Source organism: Paroedura picta, chromosome 7 (genome assembly GCF_049243985.1).
Source record: "Paroedura picta isolate Pp20150507F chromosome 7, Ppicta_v3.0, whole genome shotgun sequence".
Classification (NCBI taxonomy): Eukaryota; Metazoa; Chordata; class Lepidosauria; order Squamata; family Gekkonidae; genus Paroedura; species Paroedura picta.
In genome coordinates, this window is record NC_135375.1 from 23,108,053 (window position 1) to 23,135,763 (window position 27,711).

The 27,711-nt window shown below is 41.8% G+C and overlaps 1 protein-coding gene and 1 long non-coding RNA gene across 3 annotated transcripts; one reads left to right on the forward strand and one right to left on the reverse strand.

The window, feature by feature from the left end:
* Nucleotides 1-1,371: 1,371 nt before the first annotated feature.
* Nucleotides 1,372-27,502, reverse strand: PAIP1 (poly(A) binding protein interacting protein 1). 2 transcript variants are annotated; one of them, XM_077347075.1, is made up of 11 exons: nucleotides 27,068-27,499; nucleotides 20,116-20,264; nucleotides 18,651-18,839; nucleotides 15,060-15,172; nucleotides 12,344-12,455; nucleotides 10,279-10,404; nucleotides 7,831-7,937; nucleotides 5,543-5,660; nucleotides 5,373-5,427; nucleotides 3,758-3,851; nucleotides 1,372-2,316 (listed from the first exon to the last, which is right to left on the reverse strand). In XM_077347075.1, the coding sequence occupies exons 1-11, from the start codon at nucleotides 27,297-27,299 to the stop codon at nucleotides 2,223-2,225; spliced, it is 1,389 nt and encodes a 462-aa protein (XP_077203190.1). In that variant the 5' UTR covers nucleotides 27,300-27,499; the 3' UTR covers nucleotides 1,372-2,222. The 2 variants fall into 2 exon arrangements, with proteins under 2 accessions (XP_077203190.1, XP_077203191.1); XM_077347076.1 differs by lacking the exon at nucleotides 10,279-10,404 and having other exon boundaries at nucleotides 27,068-27,502.
* On the forward strand, nucleotides 12,724-18,886 carry LOC143842209 (uncharacterized). Its single transcript, XR_013233020.1, has 4 exons — nucleotides 12,724-12,806; nucleotides 14,725-14,783; nucleotides 16,413-16,522; nucleotides 18,751-18,886. It is a non-coding gene; the product is annotated as an uncharacterized LOC143842209 (long non-coding RNA).
* Nucleotides 27,503-27,711: the final 209 nt, after the last annotated feature.

Genomic DNA, 27,711 nt, shown 5'->3' on the forward strand with positions numbered 1-27,711 from the left:
TCAGTATTTAGTGGGGTTGCCCAGCCTGTCTGCTACATATTCAAAACTGTTATTCAAAAGAAATTTGTTTTAATAATCTTACAGTGCAATCCAATTACTCCTATCAAAGTCCATAATTCCAATGAAATTAGGCTAGAGTAACTCTTAATAGGATTTGTGTCTGTTTCCTAAATTTCTTAGACTGGGACCTTATCCAGTGCTGTTTTGGTCTCGAGGAACTCCTTCCAAGGCTTAGAAGACGCAGCAGTATTGTTGGATAGCCCCTCTTTTCACATTCTTCTTTGAATCTCCAACTTCCTTCAGGTTTATAGAGAAGCCTCATCTGTTCCCGTGCCATTTTATGTATCGATCTAAACTCTAAGGTGCAGTTTTGAATTCAATATGACAAGCAGGGGACTTGAAAGGACTTGTAGTGGGGATAAAATCCCCTCCTTACCCACTATTTCCTCTCTCCAATCTCTAACAGCCTTTTCCCGTTTCCTCTTTCCATCAGCTAATCCATTTTTATCTGCTAACATCTCCAGCTTCAATTCTTTTCCTCCTCTTGACAGCCACTGTCTGGGAAAAATCTGGCCAGCTCAACTGTGCCTGGTTCCAGTGTAGAAACTAAGAACTTGCAGGAAACACCTAATTTTTTTCCTGCATCCCTTTCCCCACACTTTCTTCCTGGCAGGCCCCATGACCTCTCCCCATTCCTTTCTCCCCTTCCCACCTACTTTTTCTTTGCCCCCTCTCCCTTCTTCAGCCGTATTTATTTATTTCATTTATACTCCCACCTTTCTTGACAATGGAGAACCATACATCATCTTCTCATTTCCATTTCATCCTCAGAAGAACCGTATGAGGTTTGTTAGAGAATGTGTACTCGGCCAAGATTTATTTAGGTTAAGTTTTTTTTTGCGCATTCCTGGTTTTTTTTGTCACATTTTAGAAAGATCTGTCTAGTCTGCTCATGACCCTAATCTCTAGGTTTAGGTATCCATGTTGAGAATTAGAAACATTGATTCCAGTAACAATCCTGTGACAAAGTCCTGGACTGCCAATCAGGAAACAAAGAAGGAATTGGGAGTATGGATGGGAAAGAGAGTAAGTATGAATGCACAAAGCCTGATCATGATGTCAGTTTGATTGTGTTAGTCTGTTTTTAGGCCATAGACAGTCTTACCATATTCTTGCACATATTTTAATTTGCTATGGAGCATTTTTTACTGTTGCATAGTCACTACAATATCACCTGCGGTCTTAGACTAACTCAAAGAAGATGGATATGTGCGTTTGCCAGCTAGAATACATATGCTTTTCTTCTGCAAACAAAGAAAATCTAGTAGGATTAGAGAATACAAAAAATAAAGGACATACAAAAGAAAGATGAAAGTATACCCAACAAAACAAAGTAGTTTATTTTCAAAAACCTGATGTTAATAAGCTAAACAAATGAACAGCCAGAAGATGTAGATGACGCTAACTGCACTGACACAAATTGTACTAAGTCATAACAGTGCAATATTAAACAGCACTATTTACATGCATATTTACAACTTGTGTTATCTTTACATAGATTGTTTTTTCTTTTACTTCTTGGGAATTTCTAACATACATTTGATTTTAAAATGCCATGAACTGAGCACTAACGTTCAAATCGCTCAACGAATACCTTACCTGTTTGAAAACCGTCCGTGTTGGCTTGCACATTTTCCAATTTATTTCTGGGAGAAACGGGGAAGGCCTTACAATGTCCATGATTGGGAAACTTTTTAAGAAGAAGGCTGGCTAACTGTTCTAGGAGCCTCAAAGTATGGGATGAAAGGTATGCTCAATACAAAGGAGAGGCAGTACAAATACATAGCAAAAAGCAAGTCAAAATGTACTTTATGATTCAAGGGATTTTAATCTCAAAAAAAGAAGTGTGGCTGTTTAATAAGACAGCCCTCATGTATGTTTATTAATATGACATGTTTCAAATAAAATGTGTTCCAGCCAAAACATTGTTTATTTAACTGTACATAAAATAAACTATGATATATACATATTGTTTAAGTTACAGGGATTTAAGTTTACACTTTTTTGGCAGATTCTGTTTAACAAAAGTAATATTGCATAAGTTGTGTACTTAGAGAAACGTAATTTCCTTTGTTTGGTATGGATATGACAAGACTTTTCCATCCTCGCTACTCACTATTCATATGTATGCTGGTTGCGTAAAACAATCTGTGTGCATGGTCTCACTGTTTTCTTTTGCGCTCTGATTCTAAACAAAATTTCTCATAGGCTTCTTCAATTTCTGGATCCATCTCATCTTCATCTTCATCATAATACCTATAAAAGAAAACCAGGTAATTGTACATTTTGGTAGACATAAGGAGATCACGCTCTTGACCGAATATCACTGTCCAATGCATGCATACATGTAGCCTTGAAAATGACCAGAAAAGGGTAGTGCTGATTTGAAACAACAGCACTATGGCCTATTATGCATGGCCACTGAAACGGTGGCATGGAGAATGAGGAGGAAGAAGAAGCGAAGCAAACTGCTTACACACGGGACGGAACGCAACGGCGGCAAAACCCAGAGTATCTGATTATGCACGGGGATACTCCAGAGCCGCCTCTAGTTGCGTCCTGGTCCCGGGAAGCTCCACTTTCTTCCGCATCTCGCTAACAAGGCTTTTTCGGTGGCATACGTTGACTCTGCACTCGGTTGCTGCCTGTGGTGTGCATAATTGGTGATTTTAGCCGCCATCATTCCACCCCGAATGCGGACTTTCCACTCCGTGCATAATGGGCCTACGTGCTACTATAATATTATAACAGGTTACCACCAGACATCCCACATAAATGGTCAGAAGGAGCCTGCACAACAGTTTGTCAGTTCAGTGTGATGCACAGGCTAGACTTCTTTTAAAACAACTTTATTTATACCCTTGCCTTTGTTCCTAATGGGGACTAAATGTGGCTTATGCCAGTGGTCCCCAACCTTTTTATCACCGGGGACCGGTCAATGCTTGACAATTTTACTGAGGCCTTGGGGGGGGGGGGGTAGTCTTTTGCCTAGGGACGTCGCTGCCGCTGCCTGAACTCCTGCTCTGCTAGCTTTCCCGCCGTTGCCCCTGGCTTCCTGCTGCCCACTGGGGGGCGCTGCCAGCAGCAGCTGCGCAGTGCCACGCCGAGGAGGAGCCCCAGCCATGGCGGATGCCAGAGAGCACCAAAGGTTAGCCGGCGGCAGAGTGGCAGAGCAGTCCCCGAGGCAGTAGCTGGGGAGGAGGATGAGGAGGAGCCGCGGCCCAGTACCGATTGATCCATGGACCATTACCGGTCCCCGATCCGGGGCTTGGAGACAGCTGGCTTATGCCATTCTCGTCTCTTAAGAATGAAACTGCAAAGGGTAAAGAGTATTTTTTCAAATTACAAAGGGAAGTTTACAATGGAGGCATTTTGAGGAAAACATGAAAACCTGGAGTTGAAATTATTTCTTTTTTCTCTTCTGCAAGTGCAGCTGATGAAAGGAATGAGCAAATTTCATGAATATGGGATGAGGAATGTCTTTGGATTTGGTTGAGCTAAGCTGACTAAATTTCCAGCTAAAACCGGCCCTTCCTATCACAGAAACTTCTAAGTAGTACACCAAAGAGGCATAGTCAAATTGGTCCCTTTGAGAAAGCACAAAAAACACTCTATAAGATGTCAGAAGACTGTTCTTTGTTTTTACTAAATTGAAATAACGTGTGTGCCTTGAAGTTTGTTTAAACCGGTAACTTACGGATCTCCAGCTCCTGATAAATCTGCTCCATTTTCCTCAAATTCGTGAAACAGATCTTGTCTATCAAGGAGCTCTTGATATTTTTCTTGATAATCTACAGTAAAGAATTTATTTTTTCAGAATTAAACTGCAGATTCTCAGGCCTAGTTGTTGCAGTCGCAACAAAAATACTCTATGATAAGCAATATCCAAATAGCTGACTGAATGCATTTCAATAACTGAAAAGAACAATCAGTGAAAAATTCTGAAATATGCTAGCACCATTCAGAAAGTTCCTTTAGGCTTATCTCTTCACTGCATTCCATTTAATAACTGGCATTTTTCTGAACTTATGATACACGGTGTTTTTCCCCTGTTGCTTTCCCCTAAATAATACATAACTTGCCCAATATATTAAGAGACACTATATCAAAAAAGTTAAAAGTGAAAATGTAATGCAAATCTGTGAGGGATTTAAAATTACAGCTCATGTAACAGAAGCTTCTTTTTTTATATTTATTTTTAATCACCAACTCTAGCTATATCAAAAACTCACTCCAGTGCGGAAGATGCAGACACTGAAGATCACTATACAACTGAGGTCATCTGAACTTCTCTGTGACTACCTACACAGCCTGGAAAAAGTGGTGCCCTCTCCACTGCTTTTTACTGACACAAGCTAAACAATAAAGGCTGGTAATTTTGTCACTGCCTAGCAACCTCAGCAACTGCTTAGAAATTAGGGAAGGGTACAGATGCTGCTTCATATGTGAAGATTATATATAAACAAGTGGGGGCACATATCCCTGGCGAATTCTTCTAACCCAGGCTATATCCGCCTTCCTTCCCCCTTGCAGCTCCTACAGCTTCTCCACCTTCCACCAGCTTTACCTTGCTCCTATCCACTCCAGAAGGCCTAAAAACAAACTGGAAAAATTTGGGGAGGGGGTGCTCCCTTCATTTTTTCGCCTGAAGTCATCCCCCCATTTTTCCAATGAAAAAATGTCCAGCCAGTGAAAGCTGATAATTCAATTAACTTTTGCCATTTAAAGCATTTGCCATTTGAAGCAGACTAGAATCCTTTTAGATTGTTGGCATGCAATTTATTGAAGCCTCTATTATTCCTTTACCATTGAGAACCCCCTGAAACATTCTTCAGGCTTCGAGAAATCCCAGAAGTGGCACGATCGTTGGGAAGCATATCTATGTACAAACCCACCCGGGGTCCCTCCCCCTCCTGGCCCATCACTGGTCATTTTGGGAGTGTGGGGGTGGATCGACATGACCATAAATGGTCATATCACCCAATAAATGTTTAACAAATTTTTAAAATATATACAAAAAATCAACTCCCACCCATTCAGGAAATCCTTCCAGAGCTGTCACGAAACCCTGGGGTTTCACAAAACCCCAGTTGAGAAACACAACTCTTGTAAGGACTTGATTTTCCCAAACATACTTCCAAGTTCTCTGAATGAAATCTCTATTTTTTGCTAATTGTGGAAAAACTCCAATTATTCAACTTGCGCATAACACCGTGTTACCAACTATACCTTTGTTAACATTAAACTTGATATGCTACTGAAGCATACAGCAAAGAGCTGCCCCATCCCCAAAATTGAAACTGTTGATGTACCTGGATCTGCTGCAGTGAAAGGCACACCTTCAGATGTGTAAAATGTGGGTTCATTCTAAAATTAAAACACAAGTATTACTGATATATGTAATTAGCACCTTCACCAATCTATCATGCTTATGTATATATTCAAATGAATCTAGCAGAAAGAAAACTGCAAGATGAATTACCATGAAGTAGTTAGGGTCATTTTCTGGAGTCGCTTCCCTGTATGTTGAAGTTATATGCACCCTTCCCCAATTGCTTGATCGTAGTTCCACAAGTTTCAGAAGCATATGCTTTACATCTCTGTAACAGATATGTCAAATAAAAATCAGTACATCCCCAATACTAAAGGAAAGTTTTCTCATGTGGCTTACAATCGGTAAAACATTCCTTATAATCTCTAGTCAGTCCAAGCTGTTTATAAATTTAATTTAAGACTACTTGAAATGCCTTGATTTGTTAAATCAATTTGGAATTTCTACCAGTTCAAATGCAACTATGCAATCCTATGGAGGGTTTCCCCATCAATGTGCTTAGGCTGGGAAAACAGTTCATAGAATTGCACTATAAAATCTTAAACCTATTGATACAGCTTTGTACTGGCCATCAATAGATACTGTTGAAAAGAAGAATGAGAACACATTACTGTGTTCAATTTTGGGCACCACAGTTGAAGAGGGATGTAGACAAACTGGAGCGTGTCCAGAGGAGGGCAACAAAGATGGTGAGGGGTTTGGAGACCAAGATGTATGAGGAAAGGTTGGGGGAGTTTGGTCTGTTTAGCCTAGAGAGGAGACAACTGAGAGAGGATCTGATAACCATCTTCAAGTATTTAAAAGGCTGCCATGTAGAGGATAGAGTTGTTCTCTCTTACCCAGGAGGGACGGACCAGAACCAATTAGATGAAATTCAAAAGAAATTCCATCTAAACATCAGGAAGAAGTTTCTGACAGTTAGAGTGGTTTCTCAGTGGAACAGGCTTCCTCGGGAGGAGGTGGGTTCCTCATCTTTGGAAATTTTTAAACAGAGGCTGGACAGCCATCTGATGGAGAGGCTGATTCTGTGAAGGCTTAAGTGGGTAGCAGGTGACAGGGGATGAGCAATAGGGTTGTGAGTGTCCTGCATGGTGCAGGGGGTTGGACTAGATGACCCATGAGGTCCCTTCCAACTCTATGATTCTATGATTCTAAATGGTTAACAAATTAATATATAGAAAAATTAATGCGCTCCCACCCGTTCCTTTCCAACTCTATTGTTCTGTGATTCTATGTAACTCTGAAAATCTGAGGTTTGGGGGATAGTTAGGAAAAGCTATCTATTTTTATACCTGGTCCTTTTCAAATTCATATATTAAGAATAATACAGAAACCCTAAGATTGACTCAGCCTTCCATCCTTCCGAGGTCGGTAAAATGAGTACCCAGCTTGCTGGGGGGTAAACGGTAATGACTGGGGAAGGCACTGGCAAACCACCCCATATTGAGTTTGCCATGAAAACGCTAGAGGGCGTCACCCCAAGGGTCAGACATGACTCGATGCTTGCACAGGGGATACCTTTACCTTTACAGAAACCCTTATGATATATCTTCACCCAATATCAGAGGTAAAAACCCCTGGCCTTATTACTGTCATCTGTCCCTCTGAAGGCCAAATTCCCAGCCCCGAATTTTGTCAAGAGACTATAGGGGATGAAGATGGTTTGCTACAAATGACCTACAAATATGCAGTAGTAAACCATCACGTAACATTTTACTCATTTTGCATTTTTACTATTCTTGTATACTTCTTCTATACAACTTTAAATATTACAGCCATAAGGCAGTATAGATATGTAAATAGGGCAACCAAAACGTCTTGAACAATTCTAATAAAATTCAGGGTAGAGAAACAAGAGTGAGGATCCATCTACACAATTAGAGCATTGGTGCATCAAGTCAGCGCTGCCTATTCAGACTAGCAGCCAGTTCCAGGATAGAGGTCCTTCTTCCCCATCACCTATCATTCCATCCTTTTAGTTGGAACTGCCAAGGACTGAATGTGGAGGCTTCTGCATGCCAAGGAGATAGTCTATGGCTGAGCTACAGCCTTTCTCTATATATCCTAGAGCAGGAGTAGTCAACCTGTGGTCCTCCAGATGTTCATGGACTACAATTCCCATGAGCCCCCTGCCAGTGTTTGCTGTCCTAGAGGACTCTCAACAAGCCCTTGCATTAGTTTTGCAGTATGGTGGCATTTATGGTGCCACTGGACTTTTGCTTTATTAAGCAACTTACAAGCCAGGAATTTAATGATTCCAAGTATTTAAGTGATTGAGATCCATATTACTTAAAAAAAAACACAGGGTATTTTAGCCTAAGTTGTGCTACCAATTTAAGATGACAATCCTCAAAGACTTGCTTTGTTTGACTACACAACTTAAAGGAATGGCAAGAAACTATGAATGCTTGAAAGATGAGAAACCATTTTCTTACTACCTGCTGCAATTTGCATCCAAGACAACATTTTCAATTTTCTGTATTATGTCATCCATGTAAGTTTTTCCTTTTTCTTTCCATGCGTCTTCCAGGACCGACCCTGTCAACTACGGAATGTATGCTATTAGTAAGGACATTTCCAAAATTACTTCAGAACCAATACAATTTCTGTCATCAGCAGTTATAGGATAAAGCAATTTCAAAGGTACTTCCTAATATCCCTTACTTTTACTATGATAAACTGAGTACATTTTTATTTATTTATTTATTTTATTTATATACCGCCCTCCCCGAGGGCTCAGGGCGGTTTACAGAAAACAGGGAAGGATACAATTACCACATGGTAACAGGTAACAGTAACAGCAGTAATATTATAACAATAATAATTTAACATGATAATAACAATAATACCATAAAATAGAAATTGTAAGGCCATTTAAGTAGGCCATGCTGGAACTGTTAGCAGTGCCTAAATCATCTTTGCTCAAGAAAACTGCAAGCTGTTTCGTTATCCTTCTGCTATGTATGCCATCTATTAGTTAGGTACAAGCACAGCAGAAGAGGTGAAGTTTTCCATGACATATGCCTTACAAAGTAACTTATTATGGTCATCATATACACTATTGTTAGTGGACACTATTGAAATGTATTTTAAACAATCTCACTGACATTACTTGATTTTAAGTTACGGGGGACAGGAATAGTTTTAACCAGGCTTAGCTTGACCCTTTACCTCCTAAGGAAAACAAAGAAATTATGTAATATTTCTCTAAAGAAGTAATAAAACTAAGCTCCTCTTTGGATAAGACCTTGTGATTAGATAACTGGCCACAGGAAGCTGCCTTGTAGTGAGTCAGACTATTACCTATTAAAGTCTATATTGTCTACAAAGACTGACTTTGGCTCTCTGAGGCCTCAGGGCAGAAGTCTTTCACATCCCATAGCAAAGCAGATGCTCTATTACTGAATCATGGCCCAGTCTCCACAACTGAAGTTTGTTTCTTTTTACATATGCAAATTAATTTGTTTTAAAGTAAGCAACCTTCCACCACTAAATAATTTTATTCTAGATAGTGGTAGGTATGCTCACTGCTTTCCCCTAGCCCTGTTAGATTTACTGATGGTATTCAATAGAGTACACTGGTTCAATACAGTGTAATGAACTTTAGGAACAGTTTTTCATTTACTACCCTTCCTATAAGCAGCTCAAGACAGCATAGAAGAGTTGGGGCTGTTTGACTATGGTCGAAATGTTAATAGTTATATAGTGGGAAATTAAATATTCAGTGTTCAAGGTTACTGATGTTATTGTTGTTGTTGATTGATGCTGTTATTCATGTTGTATATGTCTTATTGGTTTTCATGTTCCCTGTGAACTGCCCTGAGTTGCAAGGAAGGGTGGTATAAAAATGTAAGAAATAAAATAAATAAAATAAGAGAACTGCTCTGTGAGAACTGCCCTGAGAGAACTGTGACTTGTCCAAGGTCAACCAGCTGGCTGCATGTAGAGGAGTGGGGGATCAAGCCCAGTTCTCCAGATTAGAGGCCGCCAGCCTTAATGACTACACCATGGGATTGTTCCATTCTATCCTCTCAATTGCATTCAAAAGACCATGACAGGGTTAACTAGGAATGGGCATGAACTGAAAAATGAAACAAAATTTGTCATAAACTTTGTCTTGTTTATGGTTCACAAGCCGAAGTTCATGAGGGGGGTCTATCATCACAAACTTTCATGACTCTTCTAAAACAGTTTGTGGATGCAGCACGTAGATGTTTTTTGGGGTGAGTTGTAGGTAGCTCCTCCGTGCAGCTTAGCAATTTCTTTTTTATTATACAAAGCCTGAAATAACTGAGTGGTGGATTGCAGGCTGATTCTCACCACTCAGTTTTCTTGGGCTTTCTGCAAACCTACTTTATATGGGCTGCAGTCCCCTTAAACAGGGTTTGCAGGGCCATGAATCAGTTTGGTTTGTGAATGAACATCCCAATTTGGTTAGTGGTTCCACATTGCCCATCCATAGTGAAGACACAGAGATTAAAGCGATAAGAAAAATAAAAAAACTGGATGTTTATAAAAATAATTCATGACATGAGAATTTAAAAATAAAAGTTCTTACATAAATGTACAATTATGCTTCACTTTTGTATAAAACAGGATACACAAATACACACACATATCTGTATAGATTATGTATTATATATAAAATAATAAAATAATATAATAATGAAATTAATATCTAGCCCAGACTGAGTATTAATTGCTATATTAATGAGCTTTAACACCTGCAATATTGTAATATTTTTGCAATTGAGGGTGCGTTGTTTCAAAATGAAAAAATGTAACTCAACAGTATATTGTAATTTATTTTTTGAAATAAGAGTTATCTTTACAAAGAGTTCTAAAAGAAGAAAAAGATAAGAGAAACGACAATGAAATCATCATACTTTCAGTAGCTTTACTGCACAGATCAAATTGTTGTCCACAGGATTAGAAAATAATGTGTTTAACAATTCATGAAGTCCAGTCTGAAGAATTTCTGCTCGTGTTAGCTGACCTTTAGTTCCTTTAATCTGTAAATGTATACACATATTTAATCCAAATATTTACAAACAATTGAGCAAAGTCCTCCATTTCTATAGTCTAGTCTTATAAATTTGGAAGCACTGGATTAAGTCAACTTGACTTTAACAGTGTATCTAGAAATACTCTAGTCATACCTCCCTTGACACCATAGCAGTAAGAAAATGTTTTAAAATGAAGGGTGCTATTGCAATATTTATTCTGTATATTTTCTTGACCATTTAAGTTATCTATTGAAAGAATGAAGTTTTATAATCTAGGGATAAGCTGTACTCAAACAAGTTCACGACATTTAGAGTGCAATACAGTTCAGCATTCTCTCTGGAATATAATTCCTGAAAAGGCCGTATTTTTGGCAAAACGTCCCATTGTCAGCCTTAATTAAAAATAAATAAAAAGCCTGTACAAAAATTTGCAATTCATAAAAAGCAAACCTTGTGGTAACTATCATTTGAATGGCAGCTAAAGGTTCAACCCTAAATGTGGTGTTCTGCTAGGTGAGGATTTTTGGCATGTTTGATTTTTATTTGTCTCTCTCTGTTGCTACAATAAAAAGGGGAATGGGTGAATAGGAGAATGAAATGTGTCATGATTGGATGATAGCTATACCTTATGGGGTGGAGTTAACAGAGTGACTTTAGTGTGTACAAGAGAGGGAAGGAAAGAGATGAGACTGAGTGAAGTGCTATAGAGTGTGAAATTTGTGAAGAAAATGAGACCGTGTGGCTAATTCTATTTAAGGAACTTCAGAAAAAGGAGACCTATTTTTAACCAGTATCCCTATGAACCATACAGAAACGATGATGTTATTACGCTTCTAAATAATGTATTTTGACCTTTAAGAGAAAACAAGTGTTTTGAGTAAAGGATTCCTCTTCTCCCTCAGAACCACCCCCCCACACATTGACCCTTTGTCATTCTCCCAATTATAACTAAGTCATCTTGTCCTCTGTGTCCAAACAAGAATTCTAAAACAAGAGTCTCTTTGCAGCAGTGAAAATCAAGGAAAAAATGCTAAGGAAGACAAGGAAGCAGCATGACCGTTTATGCACTGGGCACTTTACTGCCCCAGTTCTCGTGCAGGAGCACAAATAGGGGGCAGATGAGGTGCACTGGGCCAAATGCTCCCCTGTGTGAGTGCAGGAAGAGGTGGGGCTACCTGCCACGACTAAAACTCCAGCCTGTAACCCAGCATGAAACCTCCAGTGCATAAACGGTCCATGACACGCATAATCTCAGTACACTTTTGAGAGGTGTCATTACAGATGTTAGGGTTTCAGAAAGAAGCAAAACGTTACTTAAAATAAACTGGTTCCATCAACAAGGAAGACTCCAACGGGGGCTATAAAAACATTCTTGTCATGTATCTGTAGGAACATGCATACTAAACAAGACTGTGTATGATATGGTAAGTCCAGTTCATTCTACAACATTGCATATTTTTATGTATTATTATGAAGACTTATCAGATGATATGCATGGCAAGATGGACTGCTGTCAAGGATTTTGAAAATATTAATACTTTGTGCTAATGGTTAAAACACTCCCCAAAATAGGAGCATGTAACAATCCTTTTCTGTTTTAGTTTCCACTTTGAAAACTGGGTATTTTTCTACACAAAAGTTTTAATAACCATTTTTTTCAGAGCTCCTCCAGATATCTGTTCATTGGAAAAGCTGAAAACAGGACCCCCCATTTTTCTGGGCCATCATATCACTTTGTGTAAGAACTGTTTTTATTAAAATTAGATATTAAATAAAGTTCTGCAATAAACACTATACATTAGATATACTTTAGATAAAGGTTGGATTTTGTTTTACATTAACATGCAAGCATAGCACTTCTTATTCAACTAAAATTCTTGCTTTCACCCTGCAACCACCCTACAAGCACCATATTGGAAATAATATGAGGAACAGCTTCTTTTACCTCTAGGTTTAGATAGAGTTCAGCTAAAAATAGCACAAATGCGTGAAATCTTTTCCGAACAGCTTCATCACCTTTGGCTGCTTCATCTCTGTTATCATATTCTTTTCGACATCTAAAAAAACAAAAACCCTGCTTGCATCAACCATTCCTTTTGCAACATTGATTAATTCTAACTTGACACAAGATAATAATGTGTTATAATGTGATATTATGTGATTACGGGCAAAAAGTGTATTGAAATTGGATGGTATATGAAGGAAACAATTATGTACCCAACTAAGCAGTGTGGTTGTGCGACAGATCAGTGCATGCACAAGCGCTTCCATCTTACCATGAGTGCCAATGGAAGCATCACAACTGACATGGAACAAAGGATAGAATGTTGGGTTTTACTCAGACAGAACTGAATTCAGCTCTCTTCTCACTGTTTCCTGCACTAATCTACGTCTAAATAACTGTGAAGGTAAAATTTAGAAAGTCCTGAATTCTCCGGAACAGAATGTATAAATAAGAACATAAGAGAAGCATGTTGGATCAGGCCAATGGCTCATCCAGTCCAACACGCTGTGTTACACAGACTGATTACGCACGGGGTGGGAAATCCGGGCTGGTGGCGGCAAGGCAGGGGGGCAAATCCCCAATTCCGCATGATACCAACGCCATCCTGGCCCCCTCCCAACCCTGGCTCGACTTCCTGTGGTGCTGCGGTTGCTATTGAAGACTAGACCAGGCCAGCCCCATGTATAATGGATGAGCTGGGGCTTTGGGCTCCTCCCTCAAACTAGGGTGTCCCTCCTGGGACACCAACCACCCCAGTCAGCTCCATGGATGCGTGGAGCTGAAAGGGTATTTCCGCACCCCCCACAATGGTGGGATAGGGGCATGCTGCTCTCCTGCCATTGTGCTTTGGGGGCCCCTGCCCACCCTGCTGCTGCCATGCAGTGTGGGGGGGGGCTCTTCCAGCCCTGGCGTTGTGCGTGCACCCACACAATGCTGGGGCAGTCTCTGTGTGCCAGGGGATTCCTTCCCCTGTGCGTTCTTGGAGGTGGCAGGGCATACTACCCCATCCGCTAGAAACCAGCAGCGGTCTGGTGCAGCGGCTGTTGTGCATAATTGGTCACAGTGACTAAAACCCAAGTGCCATCAGGAGGTCCACCAGCAGGAATCAGAAGTGCTCCCACAGTTACCCCCAGGCACACTGCCCAGCCATAGTGTTCCATCCATACCTTGTGGATAGGAGCCCCTGATGGACCTCTGCTCCATATGTATACCCAATCCCCCCTTGATGCTGTCTATACTTGTATCCACCATCACTTCTTGCAGCAGTGAATTCCACATGTTAATTACTCTTAAGTAGTACTTCCTGTAATCTGTTCTAAGCGTACTGATCATTAATTTCATTGAGTGCCCACAAGTTCTTGTATTGTAAGGGACAACTGTTTTATTTATTATTATATTATTATTATTATATACATATAATTATTATTAGAAAAGTACTTGTTTATCTTCTTCATCCTATGCATAATTTTGAAAGCCTCTTATCATGTCACCTTTCAGTCATTGTTTCTGCAAACCAGAGAGCCCTAACCTCTTTAACCTTTCTTCATAGGGAAGCTCTTCCAGCCCTTTAATCATTTTTGCTGCCCTTCTCTGCACTTTTTCCAGTGACCAGAACAGTATTCCAAATGAGGCTGCACCATAGATTTATACAGAATCATTAGGATACTGTCTGATTAGTTTTCATTTGTGTTGCTAATAATCTCTAGCATAGCATTTGCCTGTTTTATTACAGTCACACACTGCTGGCATGTTCAGTGAGTTATCTACCAAGATCTACCAAGTTATCCAAGATCTTGCTCCTAGTCGGTTACTGTTTGGACCCCATAAAAGTATATTTATGGTTAGGATCTTGGCTCCAATGTGCATTACTTTGCACTTACCCATGATGAACCTTATTTGCCACACTGACACCCACTTCCCCAATCTCTACAGAGCCCTCAGGAGCTCCGCACAATCCTCCTGTGTCCTCACACTGCCCTTAAGAATTTAGTGTCACCTGCAAACTTAGTTGATTCACTGCTTATGCCGAAGCCCAAATCATTAATGAACAAGTTAGAAGCACCAGATATAGAACCCCACTGCTTACCATCTCCCACTGTGAAAACTACCCATTTATACTCATTTCTCTGTTTCCTGATAATTAACCAGTTTTTAATCCACAAGAGGACTTGTCCTCTTATTCCATGTTGAGTTTATAGGATCCTTTGATGAGGAACTTATTTAAGTTATTGTTTGATTTATATACCGCCACTCTCAAAGACTTGCGGCGGTTTACAATAAAATGGTATAAACACTTCATCATAAGCTTTCTGGACGTCTAGGAAAACAACATTTACTGGGCTGGTCAACTTTCGTTCATACCCTCCTGGAACTCTAAAAGGTTAGTGAGACAATATCTTCCCTTACTGAATAGCTTTTGTTTGTCAATGTGCCAAGCAATGGTTTCTGATGTAAGCAGCGCAGTAACACCACCTGTTTGGGTGGCAACCGGCTCTAACACCAATGTATATGATGCAACAGAAAGTACTATTTTATTGCACTAAATAAGCACAAAAGTTAATAAAATGTTTAGCAGATGATAAGCACTGAATAAGAAAACAAACCAATTTCAAGCAGGATAGTCTCCCCCCCTCCCAACCAAGAGTTAGGTACTGACCTGTGAAGCAGTAACTGCCTAAAGTTGCCACTTTGTGGATTAATGGTGAGATGATGAGAAAGATAATTGCACAGTCTTGCCCCCATATAGGAAAAATTTGGGACAGATGTAGCCTTCCAAACAAACAAGAAAACAGCCAGAATTAGAAAAGACAAAGCTTCTTGTATAGTGATTTTTTTGGGTACTTGTTTGAAAGGCTATCTCAGGTAATTTCAGTAATTTCTCTAGAATAATCTCCCAATCCCCTGGGGTCACTAGTAGATGTGACTCTATTTCTCAAAGCTATCACCTTTCCAGTTTGGTTTCAAAGGAATAAACTACTTCCAGACAGTATAACCACTCCACACTGAATCATAGGACCTTACACAGGAACAATGACATAAATAAGCCACCAGAAACTCATGGAAATGGTCTGTAGTTTCTTCAGAAGAAAGAGATAATTTATTTATATTAGCAAGTGGTTCAATTTCATAATCTGTCCTTTTCTTGTACTCCAGCTCTTTTGGGAAAATGTTGGGGTTTAGAGACGGTGACACTCCAGACCAGGGGTAGTCAAACTGCGGCCCTCCAGATGTCCATGGACTACAATTCCCAGGAGCCCCTGCCAGCGTTTGCTGGCAGGGGCTCCTGGGAATTGTAGTCCATGGACATCTGGAAGGCCGCAGTTTGACTACCCCGGTCCAGACTCTCTATTTCTCACCACTTCACTTTCACAGAAACTTAGAAGCGAAGAAAAGGAACGAGTCTGAAAATGAATCCATGAAATATATGTACACTTTTCATAAACCAGTTTAAAATAGACCTAAGGAACATATGAAAAGTTTACAAAATCAAGTGATTTACACATGATTCATTGAAGCTTTAGCAACCTTGGTCCTTCAGCCAGAGATGCAAACAGCTGTCTGGCCCAAGGAAGAAACTAATGCAGCTTTTAAAAAGGAATCTGAAGAGTTATGCTAGCTACTTTCACTTTCTTTTAACAAGCAGCAATTAAAACCAGCACTGCAAGAAAACAAACTAAGAATAATTAATGTAATGCACAAAAGTTAATTACATCGGGAACTGACTGCTCTGCTGTCTCCAGTTCCCCTAATTGACAGAGTTCAAATGAAGGTCTCTGTCCTCATTTTTAAGGCTTCCAAGATTTGCGAACTTCCAGTAGAAAGGGATGTCTTTTAACAATCCTCTACAGAAAATATCATCTAGTTGAACTTATGTAACACCAACATAAGGAACGGTGATAACTGTAAAGAGAACTACATGATGCTGTGTAATGTAAGGAAATAATTTCATCTTTCGTTTAAAAACCTACAGCCTTTTGTTTTGATGCTGTAGTTTTTGATGCTGTTTCAGATGCTGTTTTTCCATGTCTCTTATTTCATTGCCAAAAGGACAAAAATGGATTAATTCTGCTACCTATGAAAACTTGACAACAGACTCACTGAACTCAAGCAGCTTTCCAGGTGACATGAGGGAGCGGCAGGAGGTGGTGGGAGGTGACAAATACCCCATCTGCAGTTTGCAGATCTTACGATCCAGTCCTATATAATACTTACTGGTACTAAAAATGGATTATTGACACTATAGAACATCTTATATCTTTGTTTCCTGTATGATTTAGGTTTTTGAAATATTTGTACTAAAGCTTGAAATTCTCCATATGCGAACAGGATAGAGAATATAGCATATATAGAGAATATAGCATGTGCATTTCCTAATAGTTCCAGATTAAATTCATATCCACTTTTAGTAAAAAGTAATGGAAGGAGTATCATATGTACTTGGGAGCCAAAATTTTTATCTGTATTTTGAAATTTGATATTTTAGAAATTGTCTCCCAAACATTACTGTCTACGGCTTAAAACATTTTTAATAGTCATTTTAAAAAGACCAATCATCATCCTTAACACGCCCGCGGTGCCGCGGACTAAATAATTAGTTAAGCCCTCAGGCGGAGGGCTTTGTCCGTGATGAGGAAGGGGCCTGATTGGCCCCTTCCTCCTGACAGACCATCGGCCGGGCCAATTGGCAGGCGCGAAGCACCTGCCGATTGGCCTGGCCGATTCCTAGGCTGCTGAAGGAAGCAACTGCGAGCCGCGCGGAGCGCGGCTCGCAGTTGCTTCCTTGAGGGCGGCCTGACGCGTCGGGAGGCTCGAAGCGCCTCCGACGCGTCAGGCCGCCGGCAAGGGAGCCCCCGGCAGCCGCGAGGAGAGCGGCTGCCGGGGGCTCCCTGCCCGGCGGGCTGATGCTGCGAGAGGCGCAAAGCGCCTCTTGCAGCGTCAGCCCCCTGACACACGGAGCCCCGGAAGCCGCGCTCCGCACGGCTGCGGAGGCTCCGTGGTCTAGCGCCCGCTGCATTTAGCTGCAGCAGGCTTGATTACTAGTTGGAAATAATAAAAAGAAACTGGATTCCATCCAAGACTCCCTTCTGCTCAGTGAGAAATCATGGATGTAAAGAGACCCTGGATCCAGCCTTTTCTACATATGAAACATCAAAAGGGATTTTATCACTTTTGTCTTACCCAGTGGTACCACTTGCAATCTTTACTCCTTATTTGGTTTCTGTACCCAAGGTTTTTCTGCTAAAAAATTAGCAAGCCTAATACTTCTCTCTTGCTAATGCTTGCTAATGCACTTGCTAGGGTCCTCACTGGGACACCTTGGAGGGCCCATATCCAGCCTGTGCTGAGGCAGCTGCATTGGTTGCCAATTGCTGTCCGGATACAGTTCAAGGTTTTGGTTTTGACGTTCAAGGCCTTACGCGGGTTGGGACCCACATACTTGTGGGACCGCCTGACATCCTATGCTCTGCTGTGAAAATTTACTGATCATTTCTGGCCCCAGGGAAGCGCATCTAGCCTCAACCAGAGCCAGGGCCTTCTCGGTCCTGGTCCCAACCTGGTGGAATGAGCTCCCGGGTGAGCTGCGGGCCCTGCCGGAGTTTACAGCGTTCCGCAGGGCCTGTAAAACGGAGCTCTTCCACCAGGTTTATGGTTGAAGCTGGGGTTGGCGAGGTAGATCCACGTCCCCCCCTCCAGGTATGAGTATCCAGGTATGGGTATCCATCTTACCTCCTCCCCCCCCTTTAATACCGGGGGGTCAGGAGGGGTTTTCCGCCATGTTGGGGATTATGTTTTTAACTGGGGGTTTTAGTGGGGATTTTATGACATGTAACCTGCCACGAGCCAATTTGGGAGTGGCGGGAAATAAATCTATAATAATAATAATAAGCAAATCTAGCAGGATATCACAGAACAAAGGTTTTCATTTTATCCAACAGAAGAACTTTCATATCAAGCTTGAAAAGGAAGATGAAAACTGGTAGTGGGAACATAACCATTTCGCTGCCTGGTACAGAAAGACATAGTCCTGTCTATTATGGTTTTTAAATCACATGGTACATGGTATTATGGCTTTTAAGTCACATTCTTCTCAGTGTAAACAATGACTCTCCATATTCTCAGAGAATTCTGATACAAGCTTTTAGCACTTCAAATAAAATACTTCCAGAAATTCCTTATTTGTCTTATTTGCTATTGTGATGTTATATAGTGTGCAACTGGCGTGTTATACCACAGATGTTTAGCCTACCTGTTGGTATATGAGTTCAACAAGTTCTTGTAATGCTTCATCTGTAGTGACACAGCCATTCAGAGTTTCTGAAAAATGTGCTATTTCATTTTCAAAACAGGCTGGCTGTTCTGCAAGGTGACTTAGAAAATCCTGCACGTATTCTGTCAAAGACGCATATCCATCACAACCATCTTCTGAAGAAGATTCCTAAATGTAATCACAGGCATAATGACTCTTATTAAAATTACTTCAAGCAAATCCTTTTTGATTCTGACACTGAAATGTATAAAAGTGAAAGAAAGTTTCATAGATGCACACGATACAGAAGTATTCACAAACAACATTTTACTTGACAATCTAATGAATAGTCCCACTCAATTGTAGCACTAATCTCCCCCCTGTAAATCTTCCTTGGTACGTGGGGGTGGATAACTGTACAGCCACCATATAACTATCAACAATACTGCTGCAACAAGAGCAGCTGAATTAGACTCTAAAGTTATTCCATTTCCTTCAACCATTGGTGGAAGCACTTCAACCGCTGGTGGCAAATGATATGTGACAGCAAAACTGCATACTCTCGCAGTCCAAGGTAGACATGGAGCAAGGGTTGCCAAGAATATAAAAAATGCTTCAGTCCCTTTATCAGAAAGCCAGTTTGGTATAGTGGTTAGGAGTGCGGACTTCTAATCTGGCATGCCGGGTTCGATTCTGCATTCCGCCACATGCAGCCAGCTGGGTGACCTTGGGCTTGCCACAGCACTGATAAAGCTGTTCTGACCGAGCAGTAATATCAGGGCTCTCTCAGCCTCACTCACCTCACAGGGTGTCTGTTGTGGGGAGAGGAAAGAGAAGGCGACTGTAAGCCACTTTGAACCTCCTTCGGGTAGAGAAAAGCAGCATATAAGAACCAACTCTTCTTCTTCATCAAGGACTTAATAGGATGTTATTTACCAGGTGACATATTTTACCACCATGCCATAAAATGCCTCAATGGCCCAATTCCGCACTCTAATCCTTCAATGAAAAGGATAGGGCTTTTTTTTTTTTTTGTCCAGGCCAACTGGCAACTCTAACCACCTCAGACACACTTCTAACTTGCAGTTTTCATTGCAAATAGAAGGAAGTCATGTCACTAATCCATTAAAATTTTCAAGCTATCCCAAAAGCACGTTTCTAGCGCATGCAGTATCTAAGCATAACTAAACTGCTAATTACAGACAGTTCAACCAAACTAGCAAATAAAGATTTACAAATAAAAAGTTTCATAAGTGTGGCAGCGCTAGATTAACTGAAGGAAGGAGGGTTCTTCTTTTAGACACTTCAGTGTTTCAGGAGTTCCTCCAGTACCCAGAAAAACTTTTGAGACACAGCTTTCAGGATAAAAGCTATTTGTTCTACCAAATGCCTGAGAATTGTGCAAGATGACACACAGCTGTTTCACTTGACTGGAAAACGTACAGTGATAATGAGAAATACTTACAGCCATATTAGGGGAATATCCCGAAGGGTAAAATTCAGGAGCATCCACTGACAGCTTTGACATTACTACTGGTGCCACAACCACCTGAGGTTTAGGAGCTGCGGATATAGAGCAGTTCTTTTCTGGTAAAGATGCAGCTCTTGAGTGCTCTGAAATGTTATTATAAACATGAATTAGAAAAATATTGTAACACAATATGCTTCAACTAACAAAGTCATTAACATCCATTCATCTTTTCCCTTGTGTTTTAAGCCCACCTTGACAGAGGATATACCATTATGACAATTTACTCTGGCATTTCAAAATTACCAGACAGATATGTAATATTATTCAAAAATATATACCACACTTTCCCTGTAAGACTTAATAGATACAATATAATATATCATTATTAATTTTAGCAGAGTCCTTTAAATGCATACTCAACAACATACAAATATGTACACGTACAGTTGTACTGTAACTAATATGTAAAGAACTATTACGTATGTAAAAACATTCAGAAGCACTCACCAGTAAGAAATCTGAAAATATAAAACCGAAGTATAAATAATAAGCACAATAAATCAGATAAAGAAATTAGAATTTTACTTAAAACCCCCTTCGCAATCATCACTCATCATCCAAAGCATTTTTGACAAAAGAAGCTGTTACAGATACAGATTTAAAATTATAAATATAACCTCTAAGTAGAATTGTGTCAAGAATCCTAGTTTTTCTTGAAAAACATTTAAGTAACTTTCCAGGTTCACTGTAGAAATATACGTAAATGTACCCAGCATTACAATAAAATACTCTGAAAAAAAGTGGATTTTTCCTTTTGTAAAGGAAAAAAATATTTTTTGACCTAAGTTCTTTCTTCTGTACAGCACACACACACACCGCTAATTCTGCAACTTTGACTAATGTTCATCTATTAAAGTTCATGATATTACTACCTGTTTAGAGCAACTGGAACTGGAACAGTTATAATCCTCACACTTTCCAGTCCATTGCAACTAAGATAATATAAAATGTAATGCTGTCTTATGACTGCCTTGCAAAACACATGGCCCTTTTCACCCCCAAAGTATGCCATTGTAGTTACCATTCCTCTTCTCCTGACACAGCAGAAGTATTTCATGTGCCTGTTCAGACTAGGAACACCAATGGGGATACAGATGTAAATGAAATCTCCACAGCACAACCTTGTTTTAAACAGCACAGCACTATGCAGTCTGTGCATGAGGACATTTTTCTGGAGAAGAGAATGAGCCGGCTTCACAGTGTTCCCTTAAACAAGTCATAGTATTCATTTATTTAGTACATTTGTATACTGCCCTCCCCTGGGGCTCAGGGCAATTCACATGGAACGTAAAGAACAATACATCAAAGTCAGTTTTTGTGTCAGGTAGAATTACAACAATGGTAGTAATAATAATAACAATAACAGAGGATAACAATTTAAAGGAATAACAATCAAACAGGTCCATGGTTCAGTTCAAGTCCATGGATTCCTGGGAGGGAGGTCCAATCTCTTTTTTAAAAAACTTGAAGCCGGTAGGTGTGATGGCTGCTCAATTTTGCCTCCCCATGTTGCTTCACCAATCCTCACTGAGCTCAGAGGAGGCAAGAGGAAAAAACATCTTGTTTCCTCTTTCTCCCCCTTCCCTGTCATAGAATCATAGAATCATAGAGTTGGAAGGGTCCATACAGGCCATCTAGTCCAACCCCCTGCTCAACGCAGGATTAGCCCTAAGCATCCTAAAGCAATTTAGGATGCTTAGGGCTAATCCTAAGCATCCTAAATTCCCACCACACAAGACAGAGCCATGAACTCTACAAGCCTAGCTTTATTCCTTCTTTAATAAAGATACACGTGGTTGCCTGGAGACAGTTTTTACTTACCTAAGCACCAAAACATATGCTGTTGTTAAGGAAAAGCTCCATTATACTGGGAAATCCACCAAAAAAATGGAAAGTGAACTCAAGGACAACCTAACCTCAGGAAAAAAAACCAACAAGTCTACATCCTTGTTGGAAAACATCAAAAATATCTTAAAGATGTGTAAGAAATTTATGAATGGAGAAATTAACTCCATGAATATGGATGCAAAAGTACATTTGTACTGTTATTGATACATTATCCATTATAAGGCTGGCATCAAATCAACCTCTCCTTAGGTTAGTTTTTCATGGTAAAAATATCCACTGCAGTTGTTTGGACTGGAGCGTAACCAACTATCTGCCATGGCTATTTCAGGTCACACAGAGAGCAGGACTGCAACTTTTGAATACTCTAGTCACAGGGATGCTATTTGTAGTCAAATCCTTCTGATGTTTATTTGTACTAAATTAGAACTGAAATTCTCATTTATAGAAAAGAAGTATGCAATTGGGGCATGTATGTTGTTTATAATTACTGAGGACGATGATTTGTGAACACTAGCATCAGCCCTCCGACGTTTCAAACAGAGGTCTTACCCAGTCTTTTAAACAGATCTTGGAACTTTAGACAATGTATTCGACCACTAAACTACAGCCCTACTTCTAATGGTCCCGCAACATTCCTGAATATTCCCAGCATTTCCAGGGAATCATGCTGAGGGTGCTTGAACATGAACAAAAACCACACCCATAAACCTCACTGCAGAGGCTTCTCTTACAGCAATGAGTCCATGATTTGCAGCCATTTACAAAAAGACTCTTAAAAACAGAAACAAAAATATTCTGAATGTATTTATTAGGAAGCTGCCATACTGTGTTTTAGCCAAACCCCAAACATCTATTTATTAAAAACAACATTCTAAAGCACTTTTGAATATTTCATAGAACCATAGAGTTGGAAGGGGCCATACAGGCCATCTAGTCCAATCCCCTGCTCAACGCAGGATCAACCCTAAGCATCCTAAAGCATCCAAGAAAAGTGTGTATCCAACCTTTGCTTGAAGACTGCCAGTGAGGGGGAGTTCACTACCTCCTTAGGCAGCCTATTCCACAACTAGCTCAATCTTGCCAGCAATTTACCATTCAGTGCCAGCGTGGTTTACAGCAGTGGTCCTCAACCCCCGGTCCGGGGACCGGTACTGGTTTGTAGATCAGTCGGTACCAGGCCACGGCACCTCCTCGTCCTCCTCCCCGGCTGCTGCCTTGGGAGTTGCCTTGGCACTCTGCCGCCAGCTCACCTTTGGTGCTCTCCAGCAGCCGCCATGGCTGGGGCTCCCCCTCAGCGTGGCACTGCGCAGCTGCTGTTGGCAGCGCCCCCCCGGCAGGCAACAGGAAGTCAGGGGCATTGGCGGGAAAGCGAGCGGAGCAGGGTCTCAGGCAGCAGTGACATTCCTCGGCAAAAGACTCCCCCCCCCCAGGTCTCAGTAAAATTGTCAAGTGTTGACCAGTCCCCGGTGATAAAAAGGTTGGGGACCACTGGTTTACAGCATTAATTTAATGCTGGCTTTGACAGGTTTATTTTTAATATATGTCTTTGTGAACCACAAATGGGTTCGAGGGGTTTGATTGGCTGGTTTGGCACAGTTATCATATGGCTGTGTTTGGATGCTGTGATACAGTTTACTAATGTAACAAGATTGACTTTTGCTTATATATTCTCACTGTTATGATGGTCAGTTCTTAGTCTGACGAAGAGTGCTTGCACTCGAAAGCTCACGCCTTGAATAAATCTTTGTTGGTCTTAAAGGTGCTACTGGGCTCTGATTTTATTGTGCTACTTCAGACCAACACGGCTATTCCTTTGAATCTAGCATTAATTTAGTTTTGGGAAATCCAGGTTTTATAATTCCATTTGGTGCCTGTTGACCTATCAGTCACCCAATGTACCTCACAGGATTTCTGAGGAGATTCAACTTGGAAGAGAAAAATCATGCATACCAGCCTGAGATTCTTGGAGATAAGGCAGGATAAAAATGTAATAAATACTATTTCAAGGAAATTGTTATGGCCATATGTTGTGGACAAAATGTTGCAACTTACAAGTATGCTTCAGATCTTCATATGGCCTACTTCTAAAATCCTAGCGCTACACTCTACACAGAAGAGCATAACGCACTAAAACATTCTGTAACACAATATTTATTTTTATTTAATTATTAAAATGCTTCTGTACCACTTTTCTTCACCTTAAGCTAACCTGAACTCTAGAAGAAAAAGAAGAGTTGGTTCTTATATGCTGCTTTTCTCTACCCGAACGAGGCTCAAAGTGGCTTACAGTCGCCTTCCCATTCACACAGTTACCTTCTCTTTCCTCTCCCCACAACAGACAGCCATGATATCACTGCTTGATCAGAGCAGCTTTATCAGTGCCCTAGCGAGCCCAAGGTCACCCAGCTGGATGCATGTGGGGGAGTGCAGAATTGAACCCGCATGCCAGATTAGAAGTCCACGCTCCTAACCACTACACCAAACTGGCTCTAGAAAGCTATAAATAACTAACCATTTAAATGATCAAAGAAAGTGAACAATACAGCGGATCAACTGTATTGTACATATGTAGGATTGTTTTCTGGGAGACTGTATATCTGATTGGTTTTAATACCATTCAATAAGGCATTTTTCTACTGTCATATTCTTGTCAATGTACATGACACTTTTCAGACTTGCATAAGCAAAATAGCCTGAGATATTTACAATCTAAAGATATTAGCTGGCCCTGGAATAAGGCAGGCTAAATAGTCATTTAAACAGATAACATACTTTGACAGCCTGTTCATCGAGCAATGTCTCTTCAGTGACAAGCACAAAATGCAGACATTTGTAGCACTGCTTTGTTTCCAAGTGCAAGATACGCCAGTCTTTTCATACAAGACACGAATTATTTTTTTGCAACTCTTTAACTCAAATTATGACTGGGGAAGGCACTGGCAAACCACCCCGTATTGAGTCTGCCATGAAAACGCTAGAGGGCGTCACCCCAAGGGTCAGACATGACTCGGTGCTTGCACAGGGGATACCTTTACCTTTACCTTTAAATCAAATTAAATTAATTCCTTGACTGAAGACTAGATCCAGGTGACCTGATGATGATCCAATACTGGGATTGGTGTAGTGCTTAAGAGTGGTGGCTTCTAATCTGGTTAGGTGAGTTTGATTCCCCGCTCCTCCACATGCAGCCAGCTGGGTGACCTTGGGCTGGTCAGTCCTGCTGGAGCTGTTCTTACAGAGCAGTCCTTCAGAGGTACCTCACAGGATGTCTGTTCTGGGAAGAGGAAGGCGATGGTAAGCCACTTTGAGACTCCTTCAGGTAGTGAAAAGCCAGCTATGAAGTTAACTCTTGTTGTTGATATTTCAGTCTTATCCATTGTTGTCCCTCTATATATTTATGAAACAGCCTAGGGGATGGGACGGTGGGGGGGGGGGCAACAGTGAGAGTGCTCCTGGAGTTCTGTCCTCATTGGTGGACCTTCTGATGGCACCTTGATTTTGGCCACTGTGCAACACAGGGTGTTGGCCTGGATGGGCCACTGGCCTTAGCCAACATGTTTTCTCTTATGTTCTAACACTACACTATAATTCAGCCTCAGTCTAAAAACTTCTTTCGTATGTGCATAAATAACACACAATGGCATGTTCGCTGTTACGTGCTAAACCACTACATTCAATGAAACTTTGGGGACATTTCTATGTACACCTATTCAACTGTTGCTCTTGACTGCCTTAAGTCTTACTACAAAGACAGCAAATATTTTAATTAAATAAGCTCACAGAAAATAGCATCCCACCAAGTCCAGTGGGACTTATTCTGAGCTTTAGATCTGGCAGTTATTTCCTTATTTGCATCCTGAAGACTCCCATGGAAACAACTCTCATTAATTCAGTAGAACTTACTCCCATTTTAAGTAAGCAGAGGGTATGAGAAGCAACAAATAAGGAAACACAAAAACTGGATCCATAGCACTGTCTTCATATCCCTAAAAGAGTTTAGAACCCTATATGTAGTTCTACTCCATCCATTTTATTGTAACAGCAATAATCCCATTCAAAAATTTCAGTGAGCGTACACACAACTGGTACATGGCATACTCCAGATGTCCAAGGACTAAAGTTACCATTAGCCCATGTCAGCACCATGCTGGGAGGGGCTCGTGGTAGTTGTAGTCGGCAGACATCTGGAGAACCATGGTTTGGCCACTCCTGCCAGCAATTGTCTCCCATTGGATTTTCTTGCATGCACCACACAACCAACAGGCAAATGACCGCTACAGTGCAATGAAACTGCCCTAGCCACCAAAACATGGGTTAATAATGATTACATCCAAAAATCACGCTGTTAAAAAAAAAAAAAAAGTGGAAAAAAACGAAACACAATTTTATGCTGATCTGAAGACCTGTGCATGCACAGGAATGCTCATCCCTTGAATAAAACTTAGTTGGCTTTACTCACCCCTGGAATAAAACTTTGTTGGTCTTAAAGGTGACACAAGACTCAAAAATCTGTTCTACAAAAAATTTTGGACCGCCTAAACCCCGCCAGCCACATAGTACCTTTTTCACTGGCAAAATCGATTTTCCCTGGGAAGATTCTCTGCAGGGCCATTCTCGAATATACTCACAATGAAACTGCAAAAGTACGCCTGCGTGGGTAACTCATTCAGCAGCACCTGATGCCCTGGCTCTTTTTGGAACCATGAAACCCATCTTGACCACACACACAAACACACACACACACACACACACACAAAAGGAACGAGAAAGGGCTCCAGTGAGCACAAAGGCCCGCTTTGAGCTGGCTGCAACCAGAATACGCAGAAGCGGCCAGAAAACAGAAAGCCTCCTAAGCGGCGGCGGCCGGAGACGCCCACCCTGCCAGCCGCGACCCCCGAAGGAGAGGGGCCGAAAGGCGACGGAGAGACCCTCCCGCCGGCTCTGCGGAGCCCAGGAGGCGTGGGGAAGGGGTCGGTCCGCCCGGCCGCCTCTCGGCGGGGAGGAGCGGCCGGGACCCGGGGCGAGGCGAGACCCGTACCTGAGGCGCCATTGCTCCCCGGCGGGGCCGTTTTGGGCGGCCGGAGGGGCTCCTGCTGCTGGCGCGGGAAGCCTTGCCTGAGGAGCTGCTCTGGGCCGCCGAAGCCCCGGCCACCGCCGCCGCCGCCGCCGCCGCTCATCCCCAGGCTGGCCCCGTTCTCGGGCGCCAGCGGGGAGCCTCCCCCTCGGCCCCGACCCGCGCCGGGAGCCCGGTCAAAGCCGTTGTCGGACATGTCGGCCTCCTCCGCCCTTCCCGCTCCTCATGAGCCGCGCCCAGCCCCTGCAGGCCGCGGGTCCCCGAGCCGGACCCCGAGCCGCACTTTCGGTTCTTCCGCTCCGGCCCGGCGAGCAGGAGGGAGGGACGGAGGAGGGACGGAGGGAGGGGAGCCCAAACACGGGGCTCTGGCGGCGCTCCTGGACTCGCCGCCTTCTCCTCACAGCGCCCCGCCGCGCTCCGGAGGTCTGGCCCCGGGCCCGCATCGCCATAGCAACCGAGGGGGACAAGGCCGACCCTGGGGCAAGAGGCAGGGCCTAGCGGTGGGTCAGGGAAGCGCCGAGCTGGAAGGGGCCGTGCGGGGCGCCCAGGCCGACCCCCGGCTCAAGGCAGGGTCAGCCTGAAGCAGCCAGGAGACGTCCAGCCCTTGC

Bases quoted from the DNA above. Each gene is read 5' to 3' on its own strand.
- PAIP1 (XM_077347075.1), bottom strand. From the start codon at position 27,299: ATGTCCGACAACGGCTTTGACCGGGCTCCCGGCGCGGGTCGGGGCCGA. The intron at 5,661-7,830 runs GTAGTAAGAAAA...TATCTGTTACAG, and splicing joins TTGGATGCAAATTGCAGCAG to AGATGTAAAGCATATGCTTC. The intron at 5,428-5,542 runs GTAATTCATCTT...TTTTAATTTTAG, and splicing joins ATGACCCTAACTACTTCATG to AATGAACCCACATTTTACAC.